This window comes from Carettochelys insculpta, chromosome 5 (assembly GCF_033958435.1).
Source record: "Carettochelys insculpta isolate YL-2023 chromosome 5, ASM3395843v1, whole genome shotgun sequence".
Taxonomy (NCBI): Eukaryota; Metazoa; Chordata; order Testudines; family Carettochelyidae; genus Carettochelys; species Carettochelys insculpta.
The window spans coordinates 86,263,010-86,290,109 of NC_134141.1; the positions used below are offsets into that span (position 1 = coordinate 86,263,010).

Below are 27,100 nucleotides of genomic sequence, written 5' to 3' on the forward strand. Positions count from 1 at the left end.
TTTTTCCCCACTACAGAAATTCTCGGAGGTCAATTAAAGTAGATGGAAAAGTAGAAGAGAAGGGAAGCAAAAAACTTAAGCACGCATCACTGAAGTACACAGCCGCAAGACTACATGAAAAAGGTGTCATTCTAGAAATTGAAGATCTTCAAACCAACCAGTGAGTATTGCTTTAAATTTGCTCAGCGCAAAGGAAATTGACATCTTTCACCAGTCATTGTTTTGGTGAAAGTTCAGAAACTTGAGCATTCTTTTTTTTCTCACTTCACCGTGGAGGTAAATGGGATTACAATTGCCTATCCTAATAATCTTTCTCCCAGCTGTCTTTGTAGTTTGCTACTTAATGACTCTTTGAGAACATGCTTGAAAAGCCTAGTGAAACAAGGTAGCCAGCTTCTGAATGTTCCATTTAAAGTAATTTGATAAGTGCTGATTGTGACTGACTTGCTCAAAAGCTATTACTTTTTCAGCCACTGAATAACTATTTTAATAAACTTTTGAGTAAAGCAGCTATTATGCTGAAATTGTCATTAATGGAAATAACTCAGTTTTGAAGCTTTTTGGATCCTGAGTCTTCCTCTTCCTGAGATACTAGTACTTGCAGGAAGAGAACTGAAGCCCAAGAGTCGTCACGTGTGGTTTGGCTCCCTTCCAGCCTCATACTAGATAGTTTGCACAATTGAGGGCAGATTAAGTTGGTTGTTGAACTTTCTTGTGTTATCCAATATTCTAAATTTCATAACTGTTGGGAAAGCTTCAAACAAAATGTCTTGCACTTGTCTCCCTTTAGAGGACTTTCATATTTTCCAGGTGCTTTTCTTGTGTCCTGCCCTCTTATCCCTTCTCTAATAGGGCCACTTGCTAAGTTCCATCATGCTGAGAAAGCTGAAGAGCACAAACTCAGAACCAAGGATTGTTTCATTGGTGAGCTGACCTTTTTCAGGCTCTATAGAAAGACTGCTCTCACACCTTACAAAGTTCCATGGACATTTTGCTGCTCTAAGGAAAATAAGACAGCATTTCAATGATATATTGAGGTTCCTGCTTTCTTCTCCCCACTTTTCAGACTCCTAGACACATTTCAGCTATGATGGGTTGATACACATTAGTGCCAGAGTGGGACTCGAATGAGCCTCCAAGATAATCACAGTAAATCTTTGTGGTAAATCAGCAAGATTCTCCCCATTTTCCCCTCCTTTTACAATCAACTGGTCCAGTGTACATTAAAAAAAAAAATTTGAGTTCCTTTCCATTCACTTGAGTGGCCTACTGAAAAGGGCAAGGTGTCAGGCATGTTTTTTAAAAGAAGGCTATTTAGAAGAAGAGAAGCCAGCCTCCTTCAAGGGATGCTTCTTTGCATTTTCTTTCCAATAACCTATTCTAGGATGAGGGGCGAAACAGCTCAGTCCTCCCTCCTTCCCCTCATATGGGCTTAACCTCAAAAGCCTCAAATAAGATGGGAGAGTCGACCCCCAATAGGAATGAAACTTTGTTTCCAAAGGCAAAATATAGGTAGAATTTTAAAGACGCTAAATACTACACAATACAAAATAACCCACCTAGCTTCCTGGATGTTCATTCAAGGAACTCCAGTTTCTCATTCAAAGAAAGAACTTTTGGAGAATTCTTGGCTTAGTGGGGGAAAAAATGAAGTTAAAAAGCTTGAGCGGTTTTGGGGGAACATGTTTGAAACTATAGGGAAGAAGGTTGAGTTCTACAATCAAGGTGTAACAAGACAAAAACTTACTAAGTGCTAAACGTTCAGAACCACTCTTATTCAGTCTCAAAAATTTTCCATCCCCTTCCGATCTTGCTCCACTGAAATCATTGGGTAAGGAGTGGGTAACTCCCCAACAAAAGGGAAAAGGTTATTTGACAAGCTGTAAAATTCTGCCTTGTCCTGGAAGGCTAACAGTGGTGTTAGTGCCCCTGAGGCTGATGTGATTAGTGATGTCCCTCATAAAAGACATGGTGTCTTAGGCTAGCCGCGAAAGATCAAATGTTTAGGTTCAATCATCCGGGGACAGCACATTCTGGGATCAGTTCTGACCCCGGAACTCCTTGCAAGCCCCAAGGATTAAGAAACCTCGGCGGGAGGAGCGCTCCCATCAACATTCTACAGTGAGGACAGGGACCATTGTCGACATCTACAAAATCGATTTTAGGTACACAGTTGAAGAGTGTGAAGTGTGAGACAAACTTCTGTGGGGAGAGGAGAGATACTAAGTGTCTGTAATGGAGTGTGCTGCCTGTCAGCCATTTTTTACCTTCCCCTTAAAGGAAACAGAACCAGTAATTTACAAAATATACATATCCTACTGCCATGTGTATGCTACAGGCTTCTGCTGGCAGAGCAGTGCTACTTGTGTGTGATCCCTTTTTGATGCTGGTATGCTTGCTCTACCCTGTGGGAGATGGTGTGTTTTGTTTTTTTTTATTATGCACCTACAAAGTACAGCTTTCCCAGTATTCCTGAGTCCACACCAGGAGAATTCTGCTGGTATAGTATGCTTGTGTTCCTATATTGTAAAGCACTTTGTGTGTGCGTATAGCCTAAGAAAATACGTAACTCCATACTACTGAGTTCTGCCCCAGACCAGAAACTGCTTTGCAGTCCGTCCAATTCTGCTATTACTGGGCACAGAGGCTGTAGTAATACTTAAGGTTTTAGATTGTGTGTAGATCACCAGTGCATGCTGTGCTTAAGAAAATACAAGTGCTTATCATATGAATTTTGGCTTTATGGTTTTTGTCTGATCATGTGAAGTGTGACATGCATCCAATTTTTTAAGGTTTAAAAATGTTATGTTTGACATCACACCTGGTGAAGAAATGGGTGATTTTGAAATCAAAGCAAAATTCTTGGGTGTTCAGATGGAAAAAGTGGAACTTCATTTCCAGGTAAAGTTTTAAATTAGCTCTATTTGAACCTAAATAGACTTGTATTTGAGCTAAAAATCTACCCTTTCTGACTTTTCATAAACTGTAAGGGCATTATAGTATAATGGGTGAGAAGTAAGTGTTACTTATGTAACATTTAAGCTTATATGCAGATTGGATATGTAGAGAGGATCACTTTAGTTTATATGCATTGACAGTACAGTAAGTTGTCTAATTACTAAATATTTCAGTTGTGAAGGGTAAGACGTATGAGTTTAAGGCTCTGAACTTACAAATAAAGGTGCCAGAATTTGTTTGTTTTTGTGTAAGAGAGCATGAACTCAAACCAAGGCTAATTTTTTTTATTATTTGCAGGATTTGCTTCAGATGCAATATGAAGGTGTAGCTGTAATGAAAATGTTTGACAAAGCAAAAGTTAATGTTAACCTGCTCATATTCCTGTTGAACAAGAAGTTCTATGGAAAATGAAGCTTGCAGATGTTGGAGAGTCTGCATCAAATCAACAGGAATCTCTCTTCAGTATTTTTGCTTTTAAACATTTGTTTGCAGTTGCTATCATTGGACATTGTTTTTGATGTCAAAAAAAAAACAAAACAACCAAACTGTTCAGAAAAATATATTTACGTGCCTTTTCATCATTTGATATGGCGGTAGCAAATTAGACAATAGGTTAATTTTAACCACTTCAATGTCACTGTGGTGTTGGAAATTTGATTGGAAAGTATAATCATTATTTAGTGACACTCAGCTATTTTGGGGTGGGTGGTCTGGTTTTTAAAGAAGGCAGAAAATAAATGTAGTTGAAATGCCATAAATATACAAACTTCTTCCTATGAAGGCCTATTTTTAAATTATCCAAGCTACAGAATATAGTTCTTATTAGACTTTCAAAGTATTCTCTGAAAGAAATCCTAATTTTGTTTCTAAGGGATATTTTTGACAAATTAAATGCTAAGCCTGTTTTCTGGCAGTTATCAACTGTAAAGCAAATTGTGCAATTTGAAATACAATTTTATAGGAAATTATAAAATTACAGTAACATTTACTTGTACAAAGATATATTTTGTGATTTATTCCTACTAATAAAAATGCACTACTGCCGCAGGGTAAATCTTTCTACTCACAGCCTTTTAATTTAAGTGACAAAGGGGTAATCTGAATAGCGATCAGTTTTTTTAATTACTTGAGGTATTTGAATACTTAAATTGTGCCTGTTTGTCTTTTTTGTACGGAAATAAAATCAGTAAATAATGCAATAAAATCAGTTTTTAAATGTATCCCTTGGAGATTATTCTGTGTAAAATAAATGTGTGAGGGAATTCTGTTGCATGACTTTTCTTCATTCATTACACATATGGAGTTTGGAAGTTGTTCTAGAGGCTCCAGCAAAAAAGGACTAACCCCTGGCACTTAGTTCAGGAGACTGGATTTCCTGCCTCTGTCAGTGGAACAGATGGAACGGTTCAGTTTCTTCCAACCATTCTGTTTTTAAAAGCTTCTTTCATTTTTCCTTCATTTTTGTGCAGTGGTGTCTTTCACCTCCTGTCTCTGGACCAGGTGATCAGCAGCATTGTAGCTTCAACCACCTGGATCTGCCACTCCCTGCAAGATGACCGTCTCCCACTGTGGTATAGCAAAGCTATCCTGCAAACACCTGGCTTAAATATAGGCAGTGTTCCCTAAATTAGGCACCATTTGCAGGCTCAAACCAGCATGTTGGGTCCCCAGTCTACCCAAACACCTTTAGTACAAATGGAGAAAAATGATCAGGAATTCAACTCCAATCCCTACCTGCTCTGTGAAAGTGTCTCTTCATGCAGCTCTTTTGGAAGGCCCTCTTACAAGCTTATGCTCTCTTTCAACCCTTCATTCCTCAGTGGCACCTCAGCCTTGCTCTCACCAGATTGATGAACTTGCCCTTTAAACCCCTAGCCTCTGCTCCTTGTCCATCCTTTCCAGGATGGTAGTCATCCTGGTATTTTTTACATCCCCAAGAATGGGAGGCAAATTGGGTGCTGTGAGGGTTGACCTTCCTTTTTTTTAACCATGTTTCATACAAATGAAGTTTCTCCACATTTCCACCCCAACTTTTTGCCATAGAAGCATCCCACTTTCATCTCAACCAATCCATACGCTCGTCGGCCTTCTTTTGAAGCCATGTGCTTCAGTGGAGGAATGATATCTTCACTCCCTCAGTATCTGCAGGGCCTTGTCCTTCCAACAGCATCGAAAAAGAGCATTCAGGAAGTTCCTAACTGCATATTGCTATTGCAGAAAGGATTACGGGGCAAGCAATCTCTACTCAGAAGAATTTTTTGTTGTTGCAATTCAGGGTGTACTATTCTTTACTTCCACAGCGAACCTGTGACTTGCTATCATGGCATCTCCTGATGGCCTCTCAGGTATTAGCTCTACCCAGTCTCCGGCATGGCCTCTTCCAACCCATGTCCTGCCTATTGTTGCCTGTTTATTGGTTAAGGGCTCCACCACCTTGCATTAGGACCTGCATTTCTCCCACATCATGGCTCTGTTCCTTCAGGCTACTGCCCCCCAACAGTGCCCCTGCCCTTTTTGATCCTCCCACTCAGGGATCTCTGTCTATACACACTTTGCCTCTGTGACTCACTGCCAGTCCTCATCTAGCTCCTACCCCAGGGCCAAACTGCAGACTGAAATGGCCATTCATTGATTATGGGTGTGGACCTGCTGTCTTCTATCCTAGCTGCCTCCTGAATTCTGCATCAGATATTTTGTTAGGCACATCTGTTCTCCTTTCCCTGGATCCATCATCTTCCTTGCATCCTTTTCCTAAACTAGGTACTGTTTATTAATCACCTTCAGTTGAATACAATAAGGAGCATCATAAAAAAGAGGCTACTTATCTAATTCTGCCATGAAGCCTCTGGGGGTTCCAAGTGGCTCCCAAGCCTGCATAAGTGGGGAGGGTTGGTCAGATGAGTGATGCACTGATAGTGAAACAACAATATGAATGAAATCCAATGCCAGTACGATTAAATGATAAAAGATGCTGCCCAGATAAACAAGGTCCGTGACACCAATCAAGCAATTGGCGGTGGGTCGACAAGTTCGCTACCAAAAGGAAATTACAACTAACACACATACTATCATTTGGAACGTGGAATGTGCGAACACTGAGACACTGGAAAATTAGAGGGGCTTTGGAAGCAGATAGATACCAATGCGACATACCTGGGCCTGCCGGAGATGCGTTGGATGGCATCAGGAGAGATGTCCAATTGCAAAGTCATTTGGTCAGGGAATGAAATGAGGCAGGCATGGGATTTCTTCTTAGCAAAAGAGTTAGCAGTGCATTGTTAGGATACAAACTGGTGAGTGCGAGAATGAGGGTGACAAAATTCAAAGCAAAACCATTCAACATCTCAGGCCTTCAGGTGCATGCACCCATGTTGGACAGCCTGGAGGAAGAGATTAAGCCATTCTATAGAGACTTGACAAAGGCACTAGAGGAAATACAGAATAGAGATGTGTTGATCATCCAAGGAGACTGGAACATGAATGTTGGAACAGATAACAAAGGGTAGGAGTGAATCACAGGAAGGTTTAGATACAGACTAACAGGGCTGTCAGACCAAACAAGCAGCCCTGTAGCACTTTCGAGACTAGCTCTCTGTCCCTTCTGTGTGTACCTCGTAGCTTTTGCTCTATGGCTCTTAGAGCCGCTACCCGGAACCTGTCTCCCTGGGTGCTCGCGGGGGCGGGGCGGGGGGCCGGGCTGAGCCCCAGATGCTTGTTTCCTTGCAGGCTCGAGAGCCTGGCACTCTATGGGCCGGGTGAGGGGAGACGGCTGGCGCCTTCCCCTCTCCCGGGCACTATCCCCGCCCCCCGCTCCCTACCCGCGTGCCGGCGGCGGAAGGGAGCCTCTCCCACAGCCTAAGGTTGCTGCGGTCTGCGCCTGTGACCACAGCCACCTCCCCCCTCGGCTGCTTCCTCCCCAGTCTCCGGGCCGCTGATAAGCGCCTTCCCCCGCCGCGCTTCTTACTGCGCTCGCGAAGCCGGCGGGTGAGGCGGCCATGGGGCGGCGGCTGCTGCTGCTACGCGGCGGGCTAGTCCTGCTCGGTCCCCTGCTCGCCCTCTCCGCGCCGCCGAACGGTGAGTGCCGCTCGGCGCGTCCCCTCCCCCGCACGCGGAGCCGGGGTCGGCCCCCCGCCCGCACGCAGCTGGGAGCGAGCCCACGGGGGGGAGGGGGGTACGCTGGGCGACGGGGGGGGGGGTGCGCCGCCGCAGCATCCGTCCCCCAGGCGCCAGCAAGGGAGGTGGGATTGCGGGGGCTGCGGCGATGGACACAGGGCAGGATTTAGCCAGGGGCGCCCCGTCCGCACGTGCGTCCCTCCCGGCTGCAGCCTCGGGCTGGTTTCTGCGCCCTCCCCCCCGTATCGCGCTTGGGGGACCAGCGCCACCTGCTGCGGAGGTAATGAGTGGAATGAACCCTTCCCTCTGCCCGCGGACAACAGGCCGGGTTGGCCAAAGAGGAGTCTCTGCGTCCTGTGTTACCCCACGGCCTCGCAGAGACAAAGGGACGCAGGGCGGGGCTGGTGTCGTGGGGCCCGAGGCTGCTGGTGCGACGGAGGCGCTTTGAAGCTACACAGAGCTCTTCAGGTTTGGCAAAGGTACCAGCCGAGGTCGGGCTAGTAACCCGCCTTGTCGCGCTAATGTCCTGGGAAGACTGGCTACAACAGCTGTCTGGACAATACCTCCGCCACGTTCTGTGGCACTGAGCTGGCCAGTCAGGAGACCTGAACATTGTTCCTGGGTGACTCTCTCACTGATTAGGTGGATGATCTAAGTCTGTGGATCCCAACTGGGGTCCAGGTAAAAAAAAAAAAGTAAAGCAATCATAGAAAATACATTTAAAATAAATTGAAAAATCACAATATTATTTTTAAATTAAATATTTTCCAATAATGTATTGCTGTCTGAAGATCTATGTGGTGGTTTCCTTTTCCATTTAATGAAGGGGGGGGCTGTACTAGTGAAAAGATTGGCAACCACTGATCTAAGCCTTTTAATTTCCCGGAATTTCTTTTGCTCTAACGAAGGAATTTATGTTACAATTTCAAAGTGATTTGGAAAAACTAGAGGACTGTTTGGAAGTAAATAGGGTGAAACTTAATACAGATACATGCAAAGTACTCCAGGCTAGGTCTACCCTAAAGGTGTAGTTCAAATTAAGATACACCACTCCAGTTATGCTAATTAGGCAGCTGGAGTACCTTAATTCAAGCGTCCTCTCCATCCCTACTGAAGCAGCTTGACAGAAGCAAATGCTCCCCTCATCTTCCCTTACTCATAAAGAGCAGGAGTACTGCTGCACACATGGTGCCCTGTGAGTTTGATTTAGCGCATCCCTACCAGGTGCACTAAACTAAATCACACTCCAGAAGATCGGCTGCCCTAGAATTGATCTTCCTGGTAGTGAAGACATACCCTTAGAAAGGAACAATGAACTGTGCACAAACAAAATGAGAAATGACAGCACAGGAATGAGTGCTGCAGAAATGGACAAGGATGGATATAGTGGACCATAAACTAAATATGAGTCAACAGTGTGACACAGTTGGAAGAAGATGAACTTTGGTCTGGGCTGTATCAGCAAAAGTGTTGTAAACAAGACATGAGAAGTAATTCTTTCACTCTCCCTGTGCTAATAAAGTTTCTACTGTGTCCAGTTGTGAGCAACACATTTCAGGAAAGATGTAGACAGGTGAGAGCAATACAATTTATTAAAGCTGTAGAAAGCAAGACCCCTGTAGAAATATTTAAAAAATTGAATATGTTTAGTCTGGAGAAGAGCTAACTGCAGAAGGCCGTGTACATAAAAGGTTGTTATACAGAAGAGTGTGAAAAATTGCTTTCCTTTATGTCTGAGAATAGGACAGGAAGTGGGCTTAAATTGCAGGAAGGGAGCATTACAAAAAGTTTTCCAACTATCAGAGTAGTTAAGCACTACAACAAATTGCCTGGGAAGGTTGTGGAATTTGCATTACTGAAGTCTTTGAAACAAAAACTTGGCATCAGTTTTGACAAAGTGAAAGGGACTTACCACTCTTCTGTTCATTCCCATTGAAGCACCTTGCATTAGCCAATTTCAGAAGATAGGATACGGGGCTACATTAGGGATGTTAATGGGCAGGAGGTTTTTCTAGTCTCACAAGGCTGCTGTGGGCAGGAGTGCTCCAGCCCAGCCAGAGCAGTCCTCATCTGCAGTGAGGGGAACAGCTGGAGTGTCGCACTCCTCAGTGTGCTGGGGACTGGGGCTGCTCTGGCTGTGCTGGAGTCCCTGGCATTGGGTGGGGAGAGGGGCTGGAGCAGCCTCCCCAGCCACTCCCTCCCTTTAATTGGTTAACTGGTTAAACCTTCCATTTAACCAGTTAACCAATTAAATGGGATTTTATATCCCTAAGCTAGATAGACCTTTGGTCTGATTCCCTGTAGCCGTTTTTGTATTCTGATGCTTTAAATACCCATCGGGGATGATCTAGTGATATTACTTAGACCGGCCTTGAGTGCAGAGGTCTGGACTAGATGACCTACGGAGCCCTTCAAGACAGGAATAATGTTGCTTAACTGCCTTGTTTAAAGGGTTTTCAGATCTACAGATAGAAAGGTATTTTCCATAAATGATATTTTTAATTTAAAGACATTTTTGTTGTATATGTTGTTTATTTTTGACTGTCTATTCAGCTTGGCTAATAAAGACAGACCAATCAGTTCCACTTTCTGGTTCTCCTGGCAATGAGTACTTAACCAATTCTTATCAAAGCTGATTTGATGCAGGAAAGTGTGAGCTCACATATGTTTTGCATGTTTGAAAAGCTTTTATGATGGATTTAGATCTAATTTTACCTTGAGGTTTAAACATTTAGTTCATACAATTTAGCTTAAAGTTACTGTTTTAGAATTTGATTAGGGCAGAGTATATTAATTTTTAAGATGCACTTTAGTAATTTTCTGCATCGTCACAGTAGGAAGGTGAGAGGAATGAATGCTATTTTAAAAGCTTATTTCAACTGCTGTTGTAAGTTAACATATGAACAACCATATTGGGTTAGATCAAAGGTCCATCCAGCCCAGTATCCTGTCTGTGGACAGTGGCCAATGTCAGGAGCCCCAGAGGGAGTGAACCAAAGAGGTAACGATCTCCTGCTATCCATCTCCAGCCTCTGACAAACAGAGGCGAGGGACATCATTCCTTACCCATCCTGACTTATAGCCATTAATGGACCTAACCTCCATGAATTTATCTAGCTCTTTTTTAAACCCTGTTATAGTTCTAGCCTTCACAGCCTCAAAGTTTAATGTACATCAGACATGATTAAGCAGTTCAACAGAAAATTGTTTTAAAATATATTTTAAGTTATGTGGGTTGAAATCATTGTCAGATTCTGACAACGTCAGACCTACCCTGTGAACGGAAGTATTAGACTTTGGTTTCTGATTCAACTAGTGCTTCCTGAATGTGTGATCTGTGGAAGCTATAGGACAAGGTATTTACAGTATGACATTTTTAAATTATATTTTCCATGGAAAGTGTTACATTTTTATGACTAGTTTTCTGGTACAGTACCTTTAGAATGCCACTGAGTGGTGTAAGCTTAAAAGTAATTAAAATCTATGCTGAGTAATTCCAGCATGAAAAGATGTTGAATGCTGCTTTTCAGTTTACAGAAGCAATAAATGTGTGTCCCTCTCACTCCCTCCAAAATGGTATAAATTATTTGCTTGCAACTGCAACCATTTGGCTCTTAAATGGCATTCGGGAAACAGAATAATGTAAATTCTTATTTATTGTTTCTTATAAAGAGAATTTTTATATGGAAAACATTTAGCCTTTTTGTCTCACTAAGCAAATCATTTAACAGCGTCCATTTCTCAGAAGGCATATTGTTTACTGTTTCAAAAGCAACTTTCATCTGTCATATAGAAGTGTATGTCACCCAAATGTTTGAAATTTCTAACTGTGTTTTGGTATATTACTAATTTTGAAAGAATTAGTTACATACCTACTGAATATGTCAATCAGTGAAATACTGCCTCTGGGCTGAGCATAGAGCCTTTCACCAAGAGGCCCCTGGTATGAATGCAGCTCTCAAGGAGCTAACTGGTCACCTATGTAAAATGAGGTAGTAATTCCCCTGTTATTCAGGTTTTCACATCACAAAAACATTATTTCAGCTAGCATGGATTGTGAATTTCTTAGGCTACGGTTACACTACAGCACTATATCAACAGAAGTCACTATCGGAAGAGATTTCTTGACAAAACTTCTGTTGATCGAGTGTGACCATACACAGAAGCCAATCAGGAGAGCACTCCACAACTGCCCAGCTGCTCTCTTGACAAAACAGGCACCCTGAAGCACAGTAGAGAGGTCTGCCCATTGTCTGTTGAGAGAAGGCCCCTCAGACAGTCCACACAGCTTTTTTGTCGACAGAATCTGTCAGTATCAGCATTGTGCCTCAAAGCTTTGAGGCAGAATGCTGCCTGTGAAAGAGTTGCATTTAGTCCAAGTACTGTTGACAAATCCCATTTTGTGTGTGCATGCTCCATGAGTTTTGTCAACAAAACCTGCCAGCAAAACTCTCTAATGTAACCATAGCCTTAGCATATGGTCTCTGGCTATAAATATTCTATGCACATTTATGGCACCACATAAATAGCCTACAAATTTGTTTGGAAAGTGACAAGTTGGGTGAGGTAGTAACTGGACCAGTTTATACTGTTGGAAGACATGCTTTTGAGCTCTACAGAGCTCTTCTTCAGATTATATCTGTCAGCCAAGAAATGAATCCACTGGAAAATGAATTACCCTTCCATCTTTGAAAAAAGGCCTGTTCTGAACAAGTTTAAAGTATACTGGTGATTGGACAAAGTGAGGAAGTATTTTACTGGTTGTGATGCACATAGTCTGTGAATGAACTGGATCGATTTCCAGTCCTGCAAATAAAGTAATAAAATAAAATGTTTTTAATAAAAAGGGAACTTAATGTGAGACATGCATAAGTACACCAAATTAAGTCATTTCAGAGAATTGCTAAAAAGATGTCAAGAACTTTTTTTTTCAGCTATATCAAAGTTAATTCTCAGATATTTTCAACAGAAATTTTTTTTTTCAAAGCATAAGTTTAAGCAAGGATTTTAAGCAATAATAAAAATGAGTTTAAAATGAGTAAATTTATTATTTTATCAGATAAGTAAGTGAAAACGCTTAAGCCTAAACAGCTTTAATTTTTCTGTCAGATACATTCATCTGCTTCCTCTAAAAAACTTTAACTTTTATGGAATCTTGAAAACTCGACTGTCAAGAGCAAGTAGGTTTTTAGTGTTTTTGATGGATGAGTGAAAACTAACTTTCTTCTTCGAGTGGTCCCCATGGGTGCTCCACAGTAGGTGTTGGGGTCGCCCGCCGCCGCAGATCGGAATTCTTCTAGCAGTTTCCACTGGATCGCGCATGCGCCGATGCACGCCGCTCCCTTGCGCGCCCTTGGTCATCTGCGCTATCTGGTCCCCACCAGTTCCTTCTCAACTGCCAACGGCTGCAGACGGAATCCGCTCTGGCTCTAAAGCCTGAGACAGATAAGATAGTTGTTTTAATTGTTAGTTCGTTGTTTTCACTATTATACAAAAACAAAAAACAAAAAAAAAGAGCATACAAAATGGTAGAGAGAAGAGGAACGGAGGAGAGAGGGGCGGACAAAGAAGGCTGTTAAGCCGTCCGCTACCCCGAAAGGCTGTGAATGTTGTTTGGGTTGTAGAACGCACTGATTAGCGGCTAAGTACCCTATTAACAGTAAAGACTCACCGCAATGGCTTTCTCGGGGTTTAAGAAGTGTGAGTCATGCCGCGAGGCTATGCCGGGCTCTGATGGGCATAGTGAGTGCACTCTTTGCCTGGGGGAGTCCCATGTTACCCAGAAGTGTTCGCACTGCGCTAAGCTTACAGCCAGGGCCAGGAAGGACAGAGAGATGAGGCTCAAAATGATCTTGTTTGGTAAGGCCCTCCAGGCTGAGCCGCCGGAGAAGCCTCACACAGAGGGGCCCTCTGGGTCACATAAAAGGAAGGCGGCGTCTTTGACCCCCTCTGCGCAAAAGAAAAAGAAACTCTCTCCGGCTCAATCCTTGCCAGCGGTTCCAGTGAGCAGGACGAGCGGAACGCAGAACCCTCAGCCGCGGACTGATGAAAGCGGCAGCACGGTTGCGCACGTGGCTGGGGCCGGGCCTCCGACTTTGCAGCAGTCAGCATGGAGGGCGCTGCGGGCGCCAGCATGGCAAGCGTCGGAATCGGCAGCGCCGTGTCACGCGGCACCGGCTATCATGGTGCCAATGGCGCAGGGGCACCCAGCACGGGGCCCAGCGGCGCTGGAGGAAGCTACCCGCGCGGCACCGCTTGTGACGGTACCGAGCGCGGCGCCGACAGCGGGGCCGAGATCCCTGGCAGGGGAGGGGGGCGGCACCCACCCTGCAGTGGCGGGGGAAAGCTAGAACCAAAACCCGGCACCTCAGTCCATTTCCAGACAGGGCTGTGATGCCCTTATCTCCCAGCCCGCCTCCCGAGATACACACGCCATGTCGCCGGGCGGCAACTCCACCGGCTTATTTCGGACCTCCCTCTCCGTTCCTCCAACCACCTTCGCCTTGGCTCAGGCTTCCTTCACCCTTTTTGGGCACAGATCCCTATGAGTACTATCACAAACCAGCTTCACCATTATCAATGTCGTCACGGAGATCCCGCTCTCCTAGACATCACGGGTACACTCTCCGATCGTGGTCCAGGTCTCTATCACCGGGCTCTTGTCCATGTTGTTATGGCCGTCCTCATCATGCCGAACACCGACATCGGAGGTCTAGATCCAGGGGCAGATCCCCTCCCACTCCTCGCCAATATTCCCGCGTCCACTCTCGCTCTGGGAGAGGAACGCAGCTGTCCCAGGGAGAGTTAGGTCCAGAGTCCCCAGACTTTCCTTCACAGCCCATGAAGGAGCAAGCATACCAGCGAACTCGGGAGCCAGAGGACTTGGGGGAGGGTTATCCCAGCGGTTCCTCCTCATCCTCCCCAGATGAGGCAATTGTCCCCGCGGATGTCTCCCCTCCGGATGACCTTAAACAATTCCAAGAGCTGTTCAAAAGAGTAGCATACATGCAAGATATTCAAATAGCAGAGGTACAGGAGAAGCATCATAAACTCTTGAAAAATTTGAGACCCCTGGCTTCATCTAAAATCGCTATCCCACTGGACGATCTGACATGCGCAGAAGCAGGGGAAACCATTGTTGTCAAGACCGGCACCATAGGGCTGAAGGTGATGACCTGCACCACTCCCCCTACCAGTAGCGCCGGACTTACTCACCCAGGCTCAGGGGTCCATAGTGCACCCACACCCTCAGGGACTCCGCCTACAAGCATGGTTAATTCATGGCTCAGCGCCTTAGAGAGCATGTGTATGGAGGGAGTAAGACAAGTCCTAGAGTGTAGCCGAAGGACCTCCACCAGGAGGACTTACGAACAGAAATGGACATGCTTTACCGCCTGGTGCTCTGCCAAACAGTTAGCTCCTCTTGACATTCCTATAACTGTAATTCTAGAATACCTGCTGGACCTCAAACGAGACGGGCTCTCTCTATCCTCGCTAAAGGTCCACCTTGCAGCTATATCGGCTTTTCGGCACAAAGAGGAAGGGCCCACCGTATTCGCCCATCCTATCATCACAACGTTCTTGAAGGGGCTGGTAGACCTGTACCCTCCTCGAAAACCGCTACCACTGTCGTGGAGTTTGGACTTGGTACTCCACACGCTATCAGGACCACCCTTCGAACCATTAGCCACGGTACCCCTCCGACTACTTACCGTGAAAACGACCTTCCTTCTTGCGATTACGTCAGCCTGCAGGGTGAGTGAGCTCGCAGCAGTGATGGCAACGCCGCCCTGCACAGTATTCTCAAAGGAGGCGGTGATCTTACGGTTACACCCAGCCTTCGTTCTGAAAGTTTCCTCGGAGTTCCACATTAACGAACCAATAGTATTACCCTCGTTTTACCCGAAGCCTCACAGCTCCAGTAAGGAGGCGCGCCTACAGCTCCTACATGTGAGGAGGGCGTTGGCCTTTTACATAGACAGAACTAAGCCCTTCCGGAAGACGGACAGGCTTCTGGTGTCTCTCGCTCCCAGATCGTAAGGGGAAGGCCTCTCTTCCCAGAGAATTTGGAAGCACATTGTGTCCTGTATAAAACTGCTACGAGCTTCAAAAGACCCCCTTGCTAGCCCCGCCCAGGGCTCACTCCACTAGAGCGGTGGCGGCATCAGCAGCCTTCTTCAAGGGAATCGCGCTGAAAGACATTTGCAGAGCGGCGACTTGGTCATCCTACGACACCTTCACCAAGCATTATGCCCTGCATCGGGTGTTCGATGATACCTGTCTGTCGACAGCAGTCCTCTCGGGGGCAAGCTGCACATGAATCGAGTACCCACCTCCTTACTTGGGGTTCCTGCTGGGTAGTCACCTACTGTGGAGCACCCACGGGGACCACTCGAAGAAGAAAGAGAAGTTACTCACTTGTAGTAACGATGGTTCTTCGAGATGTGTCCCCGTGGGTGCTCCACTACCCGCCCATCCTCCCCGCTTCGGATCTCTGTATGGTGTTTTTCAGGAGCATCCGGGGCGGTTGGTCAAGGAACTGGCAGGGACTGGATCGTGCACATGACCAAGGGCGCGCAAAGGAGCGGTGCACATTGGCGCATGCGCGATCCAGTGGAAACTGCTAGAAGAATTCCGATCTGCGGCGCCAGCCGAGCCCGACACCTACTGTGGAGCACCCACGGGGACACATCTCGAAGAACCATCGTTACTACAAGTGAGTAACTTCTCTTTGTCATAATTAACTCCTGCAGGATAGGATGGGAAAGTAGATCTTTGTTTGGAGTAGTACATTTTAAAGATGATTTGAAAAGCATTGGGGTAGAAAGGCATCTTCCTTCCCAGGTGAGTGTCAACAGAGATAGCAACTTTGAGTCTTTCAGCTTTTCTTTACATTTTCTTGTCTTGTCTTCTCATATGGCCATACTCAAATAGTAGCACATCAGACATAAGAGATGGATTTAAAGGGAAAATTACAAGGATCACACAGAGTCATGGTGTTTGCAGACAGCTTTATGTATAAAGAGCTGGTTTGAGGGTGTTGGGACATACGGTTTTGGTTTTTGCTCATTTCCTCCCTCCTCGCCCTACACCCAAGAGGTGATAAAACACATACTAATCAGGAGGCTGGCAATGCTTGTTAGACCCATCATATTGCATTTTTATAGTGTAATGTGTCTGTAAATAAATAAAAAGGATTTTGAGGTCATTTATTTGACCTATAGGTAAGTTCAGTAGATCCCAATTTGAGTGCTTAGCCAACAGAATTAGAAAAGTTTACTGTCAGCTGACAGAAATCACGATGACACATTCCATCTGGCTCTCACTGCTGCACAGTCAAATCTCCTTTTTTCCCCCCATACAGCACCTGGCCTATTATCAGGGCTTAACAAATGATCAGTGTACTTCCACTGCATGATGTGAGCAGCAGTATCTAAGGGATCCTCTTAGCATTAAAAAACAAGGGGTTAGAGCTCACTCAGAAATACAGAAAACTAAACATACCCCCGCCCCCCGGTGCCTCTGAGAAGTAATACTTCCCCACTAAGTCTGTGTCAAACAAAATAAAACTTCTAATAAAATGGAGAAGTAATTCAGTCCTAACCAGGAAAATCTCTCCAGCAGTAATTCAAAATCATGTAAACCATAAGTAAACACTCACCCACAGTATTTTGGGTGGTGGTTGGTTGCAGCAGTTTCCCACCTTGGGGGTATGAAAGTCTGACAAATGAATATTCCTTTAATAATTCATTCCCCTTCCCTTCTGTTGCACCCCACTGACAGTTGACTGTCCAAGGTCAGCAAAGTTGCAGAATGCAGGGTGTGTCCATATGGGTTCACATCTCACCCCAAAGGGGTGCATCAAGCAGTGTTGCTGATGGAGGTCCTTCCACTGCTTGCTACTCACTGCTGCCTTTACTGCTGTCACGTTTATCTCTGTTGCTGCTGTGCCCTCTACCCACAATGCTTTGTTCTGAGGTTCCATATCTTAGCCCAGTTCCTGGTGGAAAGTGGAAAACTTCATTGCTGCTACACCTTCTGCACTGGTTTCACCAGGTCTGTAGTTCAGTCCCCTTAGCCTATTCATCAGTTATTTCAGAATTAGCAATCACTGAGCTAAAACAAGGAGTCTAAATTAAGTCTGATCAGCTTTGTCTTCACATGCTATAAGGGGAAGATCAGTTGATACGTTGGACGCGTTGGCCTCACTGTCTCCAGCTTAATGAGTGAAGTTAAATTTTGTGTGCCCCCCTGTCACCACATGTGCACATGCAGTAAAATATCATTATGTACAGTTTGCTGCCTTTTAGTCATATAGTAACATTTCATTATCTGTGCACCACACACCAAAGCATCTTCAGTGCAGCGATTACCTAACTAGCATTTAAATTCAGGATCGAGACACAGATTGCAATTCTGTCCTAAACACAGTCAAACACACTGTGGAACTGCTGTTCACAGCTCTGTTAATATGATTGAATTAAGCTTTGTGAATCTTTTTATGAAGAATACATCATAGATCTCCCCAAGTGAGAGTACTTTTTGAGTAAAGACTTAATTTTCTGAGAATTAACAAGTAATTACAGTTAAAATTAGCTTTAAAATGGATCCTTGAAGACAAGTGGTTATTAGTATCTGATTTTTTTTGTCCTGAATGTGTTAACTGAAGCAATCTGCTAAGCTACATAATTTAGCTAAACTATTAGCTATTGTCTAATTGTAATGATTAGATAAATTATAGGCAACATCAACAGCTCAGGTCAATTCTTAACTGTTGACATCAGAGGTAACTTGGTCAATCATCACCAATCCTGCTCTACTGGTAATTTTCATGCTACCATTTTATTGATTGTAATATATCAGTAGTATGAAAGAGATTGGACTCATGTCACCTATCAGTGAGAAGCCTTGACTCCATCCCAGCTATCTTTGCTTGCCTGCTTGGACACCAATGGCTGAAAAACTGTCCATAGCATTTCTTTCTTGATTTCTCTGCATTACAGCAGCAGTGCTGGGCAACCTGAGAGAGGAACACAGGCGGAGACATGCAGCGAGATTAGGACTTGAGTTTGTCCTCTCCACTACTGCGCCTATTCTTATTTCACATAGCACTGGTCTGGCTAACACAGCCCCCTTCTCCAGCATCCTTCCATCAAGCTCCCACACATCCATGCCTGCTCCCACAGTCCCACTCACCTCACGCACAGCCATAGCTCTCCATTCCTGAGCTCTGCACGCTAGTGTTTGCTTGTGTTAAGGGATGTGAGGAGGGGCTTAAGAGCCAGATACCAGAAGCACCTTCACAGTTTTCACAATATGTCTGACATGGAAGAATAATCTCTAGGGATAAGCGGTTAATTTCTTTCCCATGCATATTTAATCCTTGTCCTATGACCAGTACCCAAAGGTGTCAGATGTGACAGTGGGTATGTACAAGACTGAAATCCCCTGTTTGTTTCCCATGGGTCTTTGAGCAGTTGTCAAATAGCTAAACTTACTGGCCTGTGCTGATTGGAATTGAGGCACATAGAGCAGTTATTTTCCAGAGCCATACAGCCATCCTAAGTTTTCAAAATAAAGTGAAAAGTTTAAAAGGCAGAACCTTTATGGTAAACACCACCACTGGAACACAGAATAGACCCTGCTGCAGCCTGGCCTAGTATTGTCTCTATGGAAAATAAACTGTTGCAAATAGACCCAAGCTTTGTGTCCCATGTGCGGCCAATCCAATTGCTTCAGTGGGTCTGTAAGGTACACTCCTAGGCTCATTCCCTTTGCCAGTGTCTTATCACTGGGAGATGGAATCTGCTCTCCAGCTGCCCTAAACCCCAAAACAAGTGCTTCAGTGTTTCCTGCAAGTGCAGTGCGTGGGTGGCCACGCATGAAAGAGTCAGATGCTGCTCAGCTGATTAGCAGAATACTCACAGCTAGCAGCATGTTTGTCTGGTGGAGCACATCTGCACATAAAATTTATTCTGCCCCTGGATGGAAAAAAAATAGAGGAAACACTGACTCCCACCCTAGTTGCTTACACACCCTCTGCAGAGCCCACTGAGCCTGTGGGTTTGATGAGCTTCTAGTTTTGAGGACAACATGGCAGGAAAACGAGGGGAACACACTCTTTGCAAAGGATTATTTTTAGTCACAGATGCAATATGGCCGAAAGCATTCACAAGTTACAGATATTTTAAAACGTAAGTCCTGAGATGCATTATCCCCCTTCTGATCTCAGCTTTCTCTGAGTCCAAAGTTGTCAGCATGTCAGGTTGAGCAGAATCTATTGGTCTTTTCTTTTGCATGTCCATTTACATGGACCCCCAACTTTTAAATAGAGGCCTGTTGTTTTTTTTTAATGTGCTCACCAGTGACACTGCAGACCAGTCCCCCATCTCTGGTATTCTTAATGTAGACAGCTATTATTCCTTTGGAGGGAGCGGAGGTGGCCAGTAGTTTAGTCATTCAAAATTTAGGGGTTGTCTAAATAGGAAAATTGATTGTAATGACTATTGCAAAACAGTTCCCTGTGTGGGCACTCTTAGGTCTGGTCTATACTTAAGTTACATGAATATAACTATGGTGCATAAGGATGTAAAAACTTCACATTCCACGAGTGCCATAACTATACCAATCTAATCCCCATCAAAACAAAAAGGAGTCAAGTAGCACTTTAAAGACTAGCAAAATAGTTTATTAGGTGAGCTTTTGTGGGACAGACCCACTTCTTCAGACCGTAGCCAGACCAGAACAGACTCAATATTTAAGACACAGAGAACCAAAAACAGTAACCAAGGAGGACAAATCAGAAAAAGATAATCAAGGTGAGCAAATCAGAGAGTGGAGGGGTGGCGGGGAAAGGTCAAGAATTAGATTGAGCCAAGTATGCAGATGAGCCCCTATAGTGACTCAGAAAGTTCCCATCATGATTTAAACCATGTGTTAATGTGCCGCATTTGAATATAAAAGTCAGCTCGTCCACTTCTCTTTCCAAAACGGCGTGATAATTTATCTTCAGTAACACACATACTTTTAGCTCATTGACAGAATGCCCCATTCCATTAAAATGTTGACTAACTGGTTTGTGGATCTGGAGCATTTTGATGTCTGTTTTGTGCCCGTTGACACTTTGTCTAAGGGAGTTAGAAGTCTGTCCACTATACAAAGCATCTGGGCATTGTTGGCACATGATGGCTTATATGATGTTAGTTGAGGAGCGTGAGAAAGTGCCCATGATTCTGTGAGTAACCTGGTTAGGTCCAGTGATGGTATTTCCAGAGAAGGTAAGTGGACAAAGCTGGCAGCGGGCTTTGTTGCAGGGAAAGGTTCCAGGACTGGTGTTCCTGGGGTATAGACTGTGGCTGTTTAGTGAGGATCCTCATGAGGTTGGGAGGTTGTCTGTAGGAGAGAACAGGCATGTCACCCAGGGCCTTCTGGAGTGTAGCATCCTGATTAAGAATAGGTTGTAGGTCTTTAATAATTAGTTGCAGTGGTCTGAGTTGGGGGCTGTAGGTGATGACCAGTGGTGTTCTGTTCTTGGCTTTTTTGGGCTGATCTTGGAGTAGCTGGTCTCTGGGTATGCGTGTTACTGAAGAGAAATTATCGCACCGTTTTGGAAAGAGAAGAGGACGAGCTGACTTTTATATTCAAATTCGGCACATTAACACATGGTTTAAATCGTGATGGGAACTTTCTGAGTCACTGTAGGGGCTCATCTGCATACTTGGCTCAGTCTAATTCTTGACCTTCCCCCCCCACTCCACTCTCTGATTTGCTCACCTTGATTATCTTTTTCTGATTTGTCCTCCTTGGTTACTGTTTTTGGTTCTCTGTGTCTTAAATATTGAGTCTGTTCTGGTCTGGCTATGGTCTGAACAAGTGGGTCTGTCCCACGAAAGCTCACCTAATAAACTATTTTGCTAGTCTTTAAAGTGCTACTTGACTGCTTTTTGTTTTGATAGTGTATAGACTAGCATGGCTTACTCTCTGTTACAATCTAATCCCCAGTGTGGCTAGGTTAATGGAAGAATGCTTCAGCTGACCTAGTGACAACCCCCTTTCATCGCTGTAGGAACTATCTACGCTGTGTTGCTACAGTGGCACGGCAGCAGTGCTATAGTTGTGCCACAGCAAGCACCTGTATGGTAGAAGTGGCCTTAGTCTAGATAGGATTAAGCTACACTTTGTATAGCAGCTATTGCACAATAGCTGCTTTGGTCAATTTCCCCTCGTAGGCAAGCACTTAGACACAGAAGTCATAATTTGTAACAACTCTATCCAGTTCTTCCAAAGAACCCTCCCTTGCCTCCTAGTTCCCTATCATATTCACTGACTCACACTGCAGCATGCCTTTATTAGGTTTCAAAAGTGCTACCAGAGCCTCCCAAAGGCACAGTGTTAGTATGTCTCAGTAAGCCTTGTAGCTATACGTTTCCGATAACAAACAGAATTGTAAATTTTTTAATTGTATTTGTTGATCTTATGATGAAAACAAGGGTAAATGTCACTCAACTGAGATGGGACAATACAAGGCAGGACCTTTTTGTCCCACATGAGTGACAAGGTGAGGTAAACCTATATGGAGATAAATGAGATTGTCCCAGAGAAGGCAAAGGTATACTTGCACTTTTGTGACAGCTTAGGTGGCAGAATCCTGTTTAAACTTATTTCAGGAGTAGACACTCTCTCGTGGCTATGAGCCAATGCAGACCCTAGGGCAAGGGGGCGGGGCAGGACCTGACTCTGCACCTCGGAAGGGGTGGGACCAAGGAGGGAGGGGAGGGACTGAAGTTAGCCCTCTACACCACCCAGACCGTGACACTGGGTCAATTCCCACTCCTTCACAGCTGTGTGCAGCAGGGGAGCAGCACTACCACAGCACTTGAAAGGGGCCCAGAACTCTGGCTGCTGCTGTTGCAGCCAGAGATCCAGGCCCCTTTGAAATGCTGGGCCAGGGGCATCTTCCCCTTTTGCCTGTCCTGCACCCAGTCTCCAGCCTCCCTACCTCTCTGCCCCCACCCCCAACAGTGGGGGACTGTGCAAGTTATTACTACTGCTTCTAATGTGAGGTCTATGCATGAGTGGTAAGGCAACACTAGACCCTAAGAGTCTCAAAAAGCTAGCTAAAGGGTAACAGAATGTATTAATTGTGTTACCAGGGTACCTAGAGGCCCCAGCCAGGATCAGGGCCTCATTGAGCATAGCACTATAAATACACGTGCCTGCCCCACATGCACACTTCAGTCCCTTCCCCTAAAGCACTTACAACATAAACAGAACAAACAAAGGGAAAGAAGAGAGGAAGTGTCCAAATCTTACAGATGGTTAACTGGTGCAAAGATTAAGCAACTTGTCAAATGTCACGTAGGCCATCTGTAGCAGCATCGGCAATCGAAAATGGATTTCCTGAATCCCAGTGTAATGATAACCACAATGTCTTCCTTCCTCTTGGTAAGCAGATTTCTAGCGTGCAAATAATATTCAAATATCTTGCCTACTAATCTTCAAGTTCTTTATTTCTCAGATACAACTTCTTGGAACAGCACACCGATGGTAAAAACCTTTGTGTATCATCACGGAGGTGACATCTATGAAACAATACCTCCTGAAGACATTGACAGTGATACTGAAGGTGATTCAGAAATTGGATCAGGATCAGTCAATCTAACGACAGCCATTGTGTCAACACAAACAAGGGGCATCTCTCATGACGCAGAAAGATACCTGACTAGTCAATGGTTGACTCGTTTTGTTCCTTCAGTTTACACTTTAGTGGTTATGCTGAGTCTCCCTCTGAACATTACAGCAATACTTGTATTCCTGATAAAAATTAAAATTAACAAGCCAGCTGTAGTATATATGCTGAATCTGGCTTCTGCGGATGTATTGTTTGTAAGTGTGCTTCCTTTTAAGATTGTATACCATTTTTCCGGAAACAACTGGGTATTTGGACCTGAAATGTGTCGACTTATCACCGCGGCCTTCTACTGCAACATGTACTGTTCAATACTGCTAATGACTGTTATAAGCATTGATCGTTTCTTAGCTGTGGTGTATCCTATGCAGTCTCTTTCATGGCGTACAATTATGCGTGCCTCATTGATCTGCTCTATCATATGGCTTATAGCCATAGTTGGTGTTATACCGATTCTCGTCACAGAGCAAACTATGAAAATATCCGAGTTAAACATTACAACCTGCCATGATGTGCTAGAAGAATTTGAACTTATGAGCTATTACCATAATTTCTTTTCCATTTTCTCTTCCATTTTCTTTTTTGTGCCATTAGTAATTTCTGCTTTTTGTTATGTGTGTATCATCCGTTGTCTTATCTCTTCTAATATTGTTGCAAAGCAAAGTAAGAAAACACATGCTTTACTCTTGTGCACAACTGTTTTCTCTGTTTTTGTTATTTGTTTTGGACCAACAAATGTTCTTTTATTAATTCATTATGTATTCTTGCCTTACAACAAGCAGTTTGAATATTTCTATTTTGCCTATCTCCTCTGTGTTTGTATCAGCAGTGTAAGCTGCTGCATTGATCCTTTGATTTATTACTATGTTTCCTCTGAGTGTCAGAGGCAGGTTGGCAATCTGTTGTGCTGTAAAGAGAGTCCTGAAACTAAGAGTAGAAACAGCAGTGGTCAGTCAGTGGCTAGAAGCAGTAGAAGGGATACCTGCTCCAGTAATTTGAGTAACAGTGTCTACAGGAAGTTGCTAACATAATGTTTATACACTTCGTAGATTTTATGTAGCTCCAGTAAAAAATAATATATTTTGTATCAAAGGAGTATGCAATGTTGGACAAATTTTAATTGAGACAGACTAGATTCATTACAATATACATAATTCTAAACACAGTACAAGAATCTATGTATTGTATATAGGTGAAGCAGAAGTAAACAATATAAAGGACTTTTATAAACTGTTGGATATTATTTTCAGATAAATCCAGACTAGCACTTCTTAAGATTTGCAGTTCAGTTTATTGTAAAATTCTGTGAAATATTTATTTCCTGTGAAATATTTCCTGTTTTAAGATTTAAAAATCCTCATTTCTATTCCTGTAAGTGAGATGTATCATATAATCTATTATCTCATGTATGAAATGAAAAAGGGTTTCTAGTTAAATTGTTTCTGCAATGTCATTATTTGTAGCTTTAGCTATTTAACTAAGTTTTGAGCATCATTCTTTATTTTGCAGACTTCAGAGCATGGAGTCTGTATTTCTCTAAATTTTGCACAGATGTTTATGAAGTGGATTTTAACAAACAAAAACCAGTTTTGACAACTGAGCTTAATAGAAGAGAATTCAGAGCAGCTAGAACTATCTTTTGTATCCAAGTTCTCACATAGTATTATTGAACTTGGCATTGGGGGGAGGGGACGAACTCTCGTTGGGTTCCTGTTTTAGACCATGCTACCTTTAGAACAAACTTTCCCCAGAACTCAATGTTAATATGCACTCACAAAAATTTACGTGTAAATATTGGCATTTGCACATGCGCTTGCTCTGTGTGCATTACCGAGCATTTGTACCTCTTTTTATACCTGCTGCTTTGCACCTTGCAAATGCATTTTTCCTGTATACAAGTAGGCCTCATCACTTAGCAGTTTGTCCTGTATCCCACAAGAGCAAGTCTGATCAGTTGTGAAATAGTTCATTTTAAGTTTGTAATATGTGTTTTGGCATTTAGCTTCAGAACCGCCTCATCATGCAGGTATAGAATCATTTTACACTGAAGTGTTATGATTTGCTTATCTCATAAAAGTAACAGGACACCTGTTATGCAAATGATAATAGGACTTAATTTGGTTTCTCTTTTCCAATACCGTGACAATAAGGTTGATGTAAGTTTTATAATAGCAGATTGTCAAGAAACTGCATTAGCTTGCCATATTCAGAATGAATAAAGGTTTCCTGTCCGTTATGAAAGAGAGAAGAAATTTAACCTTCCACCAGGTATTAGGAAAATAGCAAACTCTTGCCTAAACATACTATATTTTACCTTTTATTTTTCTTTTCATTATGGCATTAAACTTGTTTGCTGCAAATTTTGAGTGCTAGACTCCCTCCTGATTGTTGAGTCTTAAAAGATTTTACACACTTTGAATAAGTGTGTGAAGATGTGGGAGCAAATATTAAAGCCTATTTGTTCGGTTACCCTATATTTAATTAGATTATATGTTCTGCTCAGAGTCCTTTTTTTTTTTTTTTTTGGACCGAGTACTAAATGCGTGCTTTTGCCACAGTATACAAGTATATGGGAGGAAGAAACAAAAAATATAGCCACCACTGTGAAACCCCAGGAGGCAGCTTGTTGAAGCTGACACGCTCAAAAAACTACATGCTCTACCTGTGGTTGTGTGCTTGGTTGGGGGGATGGTTTCTTCTTTACCATGTGTTGACTGGACTTTTGTTTCAGTATCCTAAAAGTTTGACATTGATTTGTTTTTAGAAGTTCACAGGACTCTGTTTAGTCAGGTTTGGTAGCTGGGTAAACACACTGAAAAGGAAGGAACTGTATTTTGGAAATGGCTTGTCATCATAATGGGAATTCTGTTTTTATCTGGTCTGTCTTTGAGTAAAATGCACATTAAACTAGACATTTCCTTAACTAATACCAATTCAACTGTATTTTATGAAGCTGCATGTTTTTATAATGTAGTTTTACTGACTTATGTATAATCTGTAAATATTTTAGCATTTTTATATGATATCTTACAATTCCCTGAATAAGTAAAATACACTCATCTGTATTTTATCACATAATGGAACTTGTAATACAATACAAGACACAACTGTTTATTTAATGTTTAATACTTTGAAACTTCAGTTAATTTGAACTGATAATAAACATATTAACTTCCTCTGATATGTGTGTAGTGATTCCACAGTGCAACTAAGATTTCTTTACATGAGTACAAACATGCATTCCTTGCGTACCCAAAACTCCTTCTGACATCTGTGTGGATTTTGCATATGCAAGGAATGTGGGATTGGGCTTCTTTATGGCAGAGGAGGGGAACATCCAACTCACAGGCCCCACATGGTTCACTAAGGTGAGCCACTGATGGGCCCTCAGACACTTTGTTTACCTGAGCATCTGCAGGTGTGGCAGCTTGCAGCTCCCAGTGGCTGCATTCACCATTCCTAGCCAATGGGAGCTGTGGGAAGTGATATAGGCCAGGCCACCACTTTTCACAGCTCCCATTAGCTGGGAACAGTGAACTGTAGCCAATGGCAGCTGTGCCTGCAGACACTCAAGGAAACAAAATTTCTGGTGGTATGCCAGCAGCTAACCATGGCAAACTGTGTCTGGCCAGTCTGCTGGAGGTTTCCCACCCATGCTTTATGGGTTTTCCAAAGATAAATATTGAAAAGAATCCTTCAGCGTTTCCTCAGCCCAAATTTCTTTGTATAATAGACCTACTCTATGTAGTGAAACGCTGTGCTTCTGGGATGACACTGCAACTACAAGCACTTTTTTTATTATTGTTAAATAATGTCATGATTTCCAGTCACACATTGGTTTCTGGATATTTTAAAAAATGCTTAATATGCTCAAGGATTTATTTTAATAAACCTGAAGTGCCTGTCCCACACATGATATACACTTACATAATTGTTTCACAATAAAAATATTACAAAGTGGAAAAAGTAAGCATCCGTAAATAAAACAAAACAGCTCCAGAGTAGGTATAATAATTAATCTTTCAACCAATACTTCCCCACATACCAGAGTGGGAGCCTGGATTTACTATTTTCCAGGCTAAAACAAACCAACTGTGGAACTGAAATTCCAGTGAGTTCATGAAAATTGGATGAGATGTTGTATGAACTTCCACTCATCTTGGATAGTTGTCCAAACCATCATCTCTTGGCTTGTCATGGCAAAGGTTTGAGGGAGAAAGCAGTGGGGAAACAATCAGCTTTCCCTTGCTAGTCCATGAGAGGGAGTTGTAGCTAAGCTCCCACAACTGTCTGGCCCCTGCTGCTCTCTGCCATGATGAAGAGCTATAAACTTTTTGTGAT

General features: G+C 43.4%; 2 protein-coding genes across 4 annotated transcripts in view; both read left to right on the forward strand.

Moving 5' to 3' along the window:
* Positions 1–3,503, forward strand: part of IQGAP2 (IQ motif containing GTPase activating protein 2) — a 219,493-nt gene extending 215,990 nt beyond the window's left edge. For both annotated transcript variants that reach the window (XM_074995443.1, XM_074995444.1), the window contains 3 exons: positions 17–160; positions 2,793–2,901; positions 3,256–3,503. In XM_074995443.1, coding sequence (XP_074851544.1) covers positions 17–160; positions 2,793–2,901; positions 3,256–3,369 — 367 coding nt within the window. In that variant the 3' untranslated portion in view covers positions 3,370–3,503. The remainder of the gene's footprint in view (positions 1–16; positions 161–2,792; positions 2,902–3,255) is intronic.
* Positions 3,504–6,798: 3,295 nt separating this feature from the next.
* On the forward strand, positions 6,799–25,940 carry F2R (coagulation factor II thrombin receptor). Of its 2 annotated transcripts, none has more exons than XM_074994241.1 (2): positions 6,799–7,032; positions 22,589–25,940. In XM_074994241.1, the coding sequence occupies exons 1-2, from the start codon at positions 6,954–6,956 to the stop codon at positions 23,788–23,790; spliced, it is 1,281 nt and encodes a 426-aa protein (XP_074850342.1). In that variant the 5' UTR covers positions 6,799–6,953; the 3' UTR covers positions 23,791–25,940. The 2 variants fall into 2 exon arrangements, with proteins under 2 accessions (XP_074850342.1, XP_074850343.1); XM_074994242.1 differs by lacking the exon at positions 6,799–7,032 and adding an exon at positions 7,341–7,550.
* Positions 25,941–27,100: the final 1,160 nt, after the last annotated feature.